Source organism: Camelus dromedarius, chromosome 15 (genome assembly GCF_036321535.1).
Source record: "Camelus dromedarius isolate mCamDro1 chromosome 15, mCamDro1.pat, whole genome shotgun sequence".
Lineage (NCBI taxonomy): Eukaryota > Metazoa > Chordata > Mammalia > Artiodactyla > Camelidae > Camelus > Camelus dromedarius.
The window spans coordinates 28,151,964-28,161,331 of NC_087450.1; the positions used below are offsets into that span (position 1 = coordinate 28,151,964).

Sequence of the window (9,368 nt, forward strand, 5' to 3'; positions counted from 1 at the left end):
TTACAGCCTTTATCTTCTGTCTTGGCCACAGAAGCAACGCCAGGGCTCTTTATTCAGCAACATTACATGAGCTTTTGTAAAACAGGCAGGGACAGATTCGTCCCAGAAAGGTCTCACCTGCAACATGTCATAGCTCCAGAACACAACATACTGCTGCTTTGAGACAAGAGCTGTTATTTTGTAAGCGACTGTACTTGTAAAGCTTACTGGGAAGGAAAGGAAAGTGATGGCAAGAAACCCACGTTTAGGCAGAAGAAATCTTGGTGACGTTTGAAAATGGAGTTACAAAGCAATATAGTGCTATGAGGTAGGTAAATGACTCCCAGTAACTAATAGGAGATTTTGTAGGAATATAAAAAATAATTACTAAATGATGTTTAATAATAATGAAATAAACATACAATGTTAGTCTTTTTTGAACTGTTCAATTTGTGGTGTATGTATATACACACACACCTTCCACATACACATATATGTGCACATATATGCAATTACTTTGCAATCTCGAGACTCTTTAAATTCATCCTGCATAATTTACAAGGATTAGTGTTTTAAAAATTGTAACAGTTTTAATCCCCTGCATCTGAAAAGGAATGTTTTTCTGTAAGACAATGGAGAGGATGGGGATTCAGAGAAAGAAAGAAAGAAAATGCAATCCTTAGAGAAAAATGATCTGGGGTCAGGGATGGGATAGAATCTCATTTCTCTACTGTTCCTTTTCTTTTAAATTCCTTCAAATAATAATAACAATAAGTTTATTATGTAGAGGAAAGAGCCACTCCCCCTTTCCTCCTACCTACAAACTAAATCCCAGGACTTTTTCTCTCCATCATTGGTCAGTTTCAATGCCTGACTAGACCGTGGACAAAATGTTAATGCACCTTGCGAGCCATTTCATGTATCCAAGGATGAACTTTATACTTTGGAAAGATTGAATGAGGTTTTTGTCAGTTGGATAAAAGTGGGACAGCCAGTCCTTTATTTATGATCATCTATTAGGTACTGAATTTTGACTCAAAATTTAAAATAAAAGTATTTTCTTACTTAAAATTAGCTTTGGTGATCACTCAGCCACTGCCACTGAATGGAAACATACATACATACTTAAACAAATAAACCTCCAACAGAAAAGGAAATTAGTTCTGTTTTAGTGTGTAAAAGTGTGACTAAAATAGCACTTTTTAAAGCAGGCAATTAGACTATTCAAAATGCCTGGATTAGCTTATTGTTCAATACTGTATTCGCTGCAGTGGGAGGTGCCATGATTTCTAAAGCAATTCTAAATTTAGCTATCCTGATTCAGGCTAGAGTTAGCCCTCAGGGTTCTGTATCAACATCAATTTGATTCTAAAAATGATACTCTCTAATATTTAGGGTGGGGTCATTACGATGTTAAGATTTTATTTTCCACGTTGGGTTTATTGTTTTTCATCAACCCATCAACATGACCCTTTAGAGCTACATGGAGCATATTTGAAGCTGCACTTCCAAGACCCTATTAACAAAATTGATCTGTGGAAAAGAAAAGATGGCAGCAGACCTCTCCCCGAGTGCATTGATTCATAGTCCCCAGTTTTTAGTGACTATGAGGCACAGAAATTGCTACCTTTAGCATCAGTATCCTTTTCCTAAAGCAGTAGGTGCTAGTCCATTAGGCATGGAAATAGACGGTAAATGTGACGGTAGCCCTCTGGCATTCAGGAAACTCGGTAATCACTTGATGTTTTTTCTCACCCTCTTTCTTATAGCCAACCCAACCCGGGCAGGTGGGAGAGAGCCCTACCCAGGCTCAGCGGAAGTGATTCGGGAGTCAAGCAGCACCACAGGCATGGTTGTGGGGATCGTAGCCGCAGCCGCCCTGTGCATCCTCATCCTCCTCTACGCCATGTACAAGTACAGAAACCGGGATGAAGGCTCCTACCACGTGGATGAGAGTCGAAACTACATCAGTAACTCAGCACAGTCCAATGGGGCTGTTGTAAAGGAGAAACAACCCAGCAGTGTGAAAAGCGCCAACAAAAATAAGAAAAACAAGGATAAAGAGTATTACGTCTGATCCCAAGATCTTAAAAGGACCCTTGTATAGAAATAGTCTTCATTTTATCTGAGACATACTATAAACTTATTTACTTTCCTTTTTATGAAGCACATACAAAAGAAGACAGGGAATGCAATCAGGAAGGAAAGACTGTTTTTAAAAAATAAAAACAAGTATCTCATGCTCTTGTTTCTCCAAAAAAGAAAAAACAAAAACAAAACAGGGGCCAATAAATTCCCTAACATCCACAGTGTTTTCATTTACTCTGCCTGTCTTTATGTTGCTGGAACATTTCTAAAAGACAGTGATGACCGCACGCATTCATAAAGCAAAGGAGTATTACAACATCGAGGCACAACACAAAAACAACACAAAACACAACACACAAAAAAGAAGCTACCTATGATCCTGGATTTAGCCAAAGTGCTAGCGCTTTCCTGAGAAGTCAGTTAGTCTGATTGCCAGAGAAGACTGTGTCCCTTTTGAGTGACTCAATCTGCAAACCTTTTAAGAGTTTGCCGCCTGGCACAACTGGAAGAGTGGCTGGAACTTGCATTTGAAACAAAGTGCTGGCTTTTTTGAAGACTTGTGTAGGAACACATTCAAAAAGCCCCATTCTGGTTGTGAGGGAAAAAAAAAAAGTATGGAGGCCTTATTTTCAACCATGTGAAATATAAGGCACATTTTCACACTACAATTCAAAACAAAAACAAAAGCCAAGAGGGCATAGATGCAATCATTGGGAAATTTTCATGCACGCTTAATATGTTATTACATATGTTTATATAAAATCCATCTCTGTGTGCTTTCTGGACTGTGATAAGTGACGTTTTATAGCCTGTTGTATAGAAAATGCAAAATATATCTGCTCTTCGGCCATTTTTGGTAAATTCAATGTTATAAGTGTTGCTAAGTATAGGGAGTTTTATGACATCAGAGCAACAATTATTTCAAGGTTTTTTTGCCACCATTATAAATTGCCACAATTACTTTTTTTTAAATTACAATGTAGTGTTTATTCTAAGAAAGATATGTATGAATGTATATAAAAGGACTCAGCTACTTTTTTTTCTTACATGTATAGCCTTCATTCTGTTGCAATTAAGTTTTAGTATTTGTATGAAAGGTGTGAATTAGAAGGTAAAATATATACATATGTATCTGATAATCTTCTTTTCTCCCCAATATACTCACATTTCCCAATTACATTCGCCATTCATAAATACACACACACACACACACACACACTCACCCCCAGAGGAATCCGTCAAATGTGATGGAAGACCCAAACGTACATATAATAACAAATATTTACTGACAAATTGAAAAGCAGGAAGGACGATAGTTGTGCCAAGGTATTGATGACAAATGGGGTGATTTGCTTCTTTGAGAACATGCTCCCAGGAAACCCGGAGAAAATTTTAGTCCCTAATGAAATGGAACCTTTTCTTATCAAGTAGAGTATCACTGGTATATCGCTGCGTGAGTATGAGCCAGTAAGTGGGCAGGTTTATGGAAGCAAAATCGGTTGATCTACACCTTAACCCTGGCTGCTGCAGTTGAAACCTTTGTTTCCAATAAAATGATATAAATATAGATATATATATACATATTCTCTGAACCTGATGTGCATGACAAACATTTTTGGAAAGTAAACACTTTCTTAACTAAGAAAGTATTTTCAGTAATTTTTGATTCTGTATTACCATCCATTTAAGAAAATCATTATCTGCTGATTATCAACTATAATTTAACTTTTCAGTTTTACATCTGTATCATTAAATATAGCTTTAGTTTAACACACATTAAGTCATAGAGACGTATGGATTATACACTTGTTTTGCATATGATTTCAATGATGTTCATAGCAATAAATTATTAGTATGAGAAGGCAATGCAAAGGAAATGCAATATTAGATTGGAAGGTGGTGCCTCAGTCAAAATTGATCATGTTACTTTAACATCTCCTAAAAGAATGATAGAGATTTCATAGAAGACTTTTACAATTAGCTTTAATCAGAAAAGGCAAAAAAAATGCAGAACATCTTTTGTGACACTTTAGTTGATGAAAATATGGCAAGAAGTGGCCTGGATTTCAGACATACAGCACCTTAGATATTTGTATAATTCATAGCAAATCACCACTATCTATGATTGCCAAGTAATTGTTATATATGAAAAGTCTTAAAGGCTTCTCATGACCCAGAAAGTAGAGGTATAAAACTGAAATGTAATATCCATTACTTATGTTTAAAATTTTCTTCTTCTTTTTTGATTTGCCAGGTTAAAGAATTCATAAGTCTTTTTTGTTGCTGTTTTCCTCTCATCCAGTCTTACTCAGGGAAAGCCAGTGAAATAAGAAGGTAAATATAAAACCACTCGTTTACATCTTGAGGTTTTGGAAAGAAAAAAAAAGGGTTGCTTTTCCACTTGATCTACTGAACTTGAACGAGTTTCCATCTGAAAAGATTCTAAATTGTGACAGAAAATAAGTTAAATAATGGTATTTTTAAGGAGTATATCATTGAAGCATGTTGTTTGCGATTGATTTCAGTGTTTCTTTCCAGCATAAATTTTAAAATTTCATGCAATGATATAGTCTAATATTGACAGTAAATATATTTCTAAGGTTATTGGCCTATACAAAATTGAGCAATTTTGTTTTCTTTTTTTTCTTCTTCTTTCTTTCTTTTTGAATGGAAAAAGAAAAGAGAGGAACATGAACTAGAGAGAGAAAAGACATGAATAAAATCCCAAGTATCTCATACCAAATGTATCAGGGTTCCATGCATAGTTGGCAGTTAACAGAGGATTTCACACTACCTGGCATAAATTCGACATCTCTAGACTGTAACTTTTCTGATTGAGTATGCTTCTTTTTTAATCCATGTAATGTGTTGCCTTTAAAAAAAAATACTACAATAATGTGTGAGGTGGTCAGTCCCTAAGACATCCAAAAAAGGCCACATGACCCTACCCTTCTAGTGCTTTGTGTGATTGGGTATCTAAGGGTTTTGTTTTGTTTTTCTGTTGCAAGGCCAACTTATCCATTATTGGAAATGCTAAGCAAGTGGAATTTACTGTTTTGTTAATAAAATATTTCTTAATACAACTGTGGATTTATTTATTTTAAACAAGTATATGCGTCACCATTTGGGGACAGAGTGGCACCAGGCGGAATACTGCATTTGGAAGGAAAACCCGCCCTTAGATAAGTAGAAGAGGAATACCACTCCGTGTTCTCTGGATTTGAATATTCATTAAGCACCTCTACACTCATACACTTAAAGATACAAGCCACTAAATGTACCTTTGTTTACGTCTGTTTGTCTCACGACACATGAAACCACACTCGTAGAACTAGCTGAAAACAACATGGGGATGCTGACTTTATAAGTACGGTTTTCTCTATAAAAAGCAAACGTAATTCAGGTTAGGTAAATCTGTGATTAAATTCCAACACTATCCCTTGATAGGTACAAGTCACCTAATTTCTCTGACTCACTCTTTTTTTCTCCTTGATAAATTAGGGGTAATAATACTAACCTCGTAGGGCAGTAATAGGAAGAATTAATGTGCCTAGCACAACTAAGTGCAAAGAAAAGGTGGCTACTTGTCTGCTTTTATTTTTCATAATAATAATAAATTCAAGAAAACATGTCAAAAATGTTTGCTCAGGTTGTGCTATTTGAAAAATAAAAATACGAGGAAAAAAAGCGTGTAAAGAAATATACTTGTTCATTTCCCATAATACTATTTTTGTTTGTCACAAAAGCAAAGTGCCTTTTTGGAAATCAGATGACCCACCACTTACTTTCCGTAAGTTGCAGTCCCACAGTTGGAAACTGTTTCAAAGCTCTGGCTTTTGAAAACAGTATTCTGATAGAAAAGCATGGGTTTTAGGCTTTTTCTTTGCTTCTACAGTAAAAGGTTTGAACATGAATGCTTATCTGTTTTGTACCTATATTGCTCTAGACACGTTATTTCTTTCTTTTTCCTTCCTTTATTTCTTTTTTTTTTTCTCCCCTGCAAAAAGCTTTATTGTTTTCATTTGGTCCAAGGCTTGGGAGACGGCTCCAAAGTGGTTAAAAAGCTGCCTACTGGCCGCAGAGGGAGGCACCGGGCAGAAGCCCTGACACCAGAGGGGCTCCTCGGTGGCCGCTGGGTTCCAGAGGCTCCTAGTCATGCTGAAGGGGGAGCCTTTCCTAGACATACTGGCCCAGCCCAGCCTGCGCAGCTTAGTCAGGTGAGCGCCCATCTTCCTGACGAGTTTCACCTGCTGACCCAGGAAGTGGTTCTCCCGGAAGTCAGGGAGGTGGGCGGTCGCAGGCGGAGCCTGAGGGCCTGGTTCAGGTTCCTCTCCGGGAGCACGGCTTCTCTCCCACTTCGGGGGGCTTCTGGTTCAGGTTCCTCTCCAGGAGCACGGTTTCTCTCCCACTCGGGGTGGCTTCTGCGCTTTTTGGAAGAGGGCGTGGCCGCCATGCTGGTTTTGCATTTTCAAGAAACGGTGGGAGCCCTCTCGCTTCTACTTGGGCAATTCCAGTAAAAAGTGACCCGCGCCCTGCAGAGCCACATTGTCCTTGTGGAAATAGGAGCCCAGAGAGAGGTAAGTGTAAGAGGCCCGCAGGTGCATGTTGACCAGGTGGTTGATGGTGGCCTCCACCTCGGTGGAATAATTCTGAGGAATCTGGGAGCTTGTGGTTGATCAGTAATAACGAACTAAAGCGCAGAGAATGGTGTTCGCTGGTCCCAGAGGCTGGGGATAGCTGAGTGGTTGTGAAGGTTGTGACTAGAAAAAAGGTTGGAGGGTTGTTGGAGTCTGGAGGAAGGGGTGTCCTTGAGTCTGTTTCCTCCAAACACTGCTGGAGCAAGAGACAGATCTACGGACACCTCACCAGCCCACTGCCATGTTCTTTCTTAGTATTAACTTATGACTTTTAAATCTAACAGGGAAACAATCCACATCTTAATGGCTAAATTAAATTCTATATAACTTAGCTCACCTTAAAATTGTATGACATTTCAAAGATGATAACTATAAAAAAATTTATTATTAATAAATAGACCAAGGATTCTTGGACTGGGGCATAAATCCCCAGAGCCCGAAGATTAGGCATCAGGACTTACAATAGTTATAAAATTTGGCAGATTTATGTAGACAAATATTTTCCTGTGATATTTCAGACATTTACTGTTTAGAGCAAGGTGCTTTTACAGTTAAATAAAATAACTAAATAATTACCTATCAAACGTACAGAATTTAGAGAAAATTGTTTGGGACCTGAATCCTAGGTTTGAGAATTAGGAGCTCTGAGACTTGGGGCAATTATTTAATCATGCTAAATTTATCTGGCTATGAAATTGAGAGACTGAGACAACTTAAAAGATTGTGAGAATTAAAAAACATCATGCACTTTAAATGCTTTGCACAGAGTTCTATATTTTACTGAAAGATAAAAATTTGATTAAAGGTTGCTTCTTTATCAGGGTAACATGAAAATGTGCTAGGCAGCTACTTAGAGTGTAGAATTATCATACAATTGAATGTTTAAAATTAAGAATACTTTAAAAGTTCCAGTTAATAGTTCTCCTAATGTAGAGGACACCTTTCCAATGTCCCAGGTAACACATTGTCCAGCTATGGCTAAAGGATTGGTCACTTCTTTGCAAGGCAGTCTGTTATACTGAAGGACAGCTGTGTATCCTTATTTCCATATTCCTATAGCTTCCACTCATTGGCTCCAATTCTCTTTGTACAAAACAGAATGAACCCCATCTTCCATCTGACAACCTTTTTTCCAGTATTGTCACCCTCCTTCCAAGCTTGCCTAGGTTTTCTCTTCTCTGATCTTAACCTGGTTATTACTCAAATTACATGGATGCTTAAATTCTCATAATCTTACCGCCCTTCTCTTGAACCTCTGTTCTTCTAAAAATGTGATGCAGAAATGTACATACTGTTTGAAAGACCAAATTACAATGGGTTTGTTGCCTTCCTTGATTTGAACTTTATTCTCTAAAATAATAACGCTTAGGGTTTCTTTTTTTTTTTTAAAGCTTATAATAGTTATTTCAATTATAATGAATATGCGATCTACTAAAATCATCAGATTTTTTCCAAGACAAGTTCCCTTTAACTTGTACTTACAAAATTGATTATTTGATTAAATGCAGGACTTTATCCACGAGTAATTCATTGTATCGAATTATATTGATTGTATTCTATTCAGTTGTATTGAATACTAGCCAACTGAAATAAATTTTTATCTTGCATCTCACACACGATGTCCTCTGACACAAAATCATTGGCAAATTTTATACACATTTAGTGAAAATAATGTTCACTAGGAAAGACATTAGGCATGCCTCAAGAGACCTCCCTCTGTGGTTGTTTTTTTTATTGAACTATAGTCAGTTTACAATGTTGTGTCAGTTTCTGGTGTACAGCATAATGTCTCAGTCATACAGATACATAGATATATTCGTTTTCATATTCTTTTTCATTACAAGTTACTACAAAATATTGAATATAATTCCCTGTGCTATACAGTAGAAACGTTGTTTATCTATTTTATATGTAGTCGTTAGTATCTTCAAATCTTGAACTCCCAATTTATTCCTTCCCACCCCTTGTCCCCCTGGTAACCATAAATTTGTTTTCTATGTCCCTGAGTCTGTTTCTGTTTTGTAAATAAGTTCATTTGTGTCTTTTTAAAAATTAATTTATCTAAGTATAGTAAGTTTACAATGCTGTGTCAATTTAAGAGAACTCCCTCTAAACAATGCTTCTTAACTGGGTGGGTGGGGCAGGGGTGGGGAAGGGGAGGTGTGCTCTGCAGGGAGCATTTAGAAATATCTGGTCACAGTTTGAGTTGACGTGACTAGGGTGAGAAAGGCTACATGCATCTACAGGGTGAAGAACAGGGATCCTACCAAATAACTTACAATGGACAGTAAAGCCTCCCCCAGACAAACAAATATCCTGTCCAAATGTTAATATCACTAAAGTTGAAAGGCGTACTACATATTAACTGGTTAGGATACTACCCATCAGCTTGCCAAACATCTCTAAATGGAGATTCACTCAGTATAGCTTGTCTGCCAGAAAATTGTGAGACTCGAAGTCTCTTGGCAATCAGGATATAGAATGATTTCCTCCTTGTGTGCCAGTGAATCTATTGAGAAAGGGAATTAGTGTAACTTGTAATGCTGGTTTTTAATTATTACCACTTCCTTTAAAATTTAGCCATAAAGCATCTATTTTTAAAACTTATTCTGATTTCAATTTCAAGCTCATCACTATAGAATTTTAAATATCCTTTAAATGTTA

General features: G+C 37.1%; 1 protein-coding gene across 25 annotated transcripts in view; it reads left to right on the top strand.

The window, feature by feature from the left end:
* NRXN1 (neurexin 1) overlaps positions 1 to 5,150 on the top strand; it is a 1,020,679-nt gene extending 1,015,529 nt beyond the window's left edge. For all 25 annotated transcript variants that reach the window (XM_031466987.2, XM_064494491.1, XM_064494496.1 and 22 more), the window contains one exon: positions 1,749 to 5,150. In XM_031466987.2, the coding sequence (XP_031322847.1) occupies positions 1,749 to 2,056 (308 nt within the window). In that variant the 3' untranslated portion in view covers positions 2,057 to 5,150. The remainder of the gene's footprint in view (positions 1 to 1,748) is intronic.
* Positions 5,151 to 9,368: the final 4,218 nt, after the last annotated feature.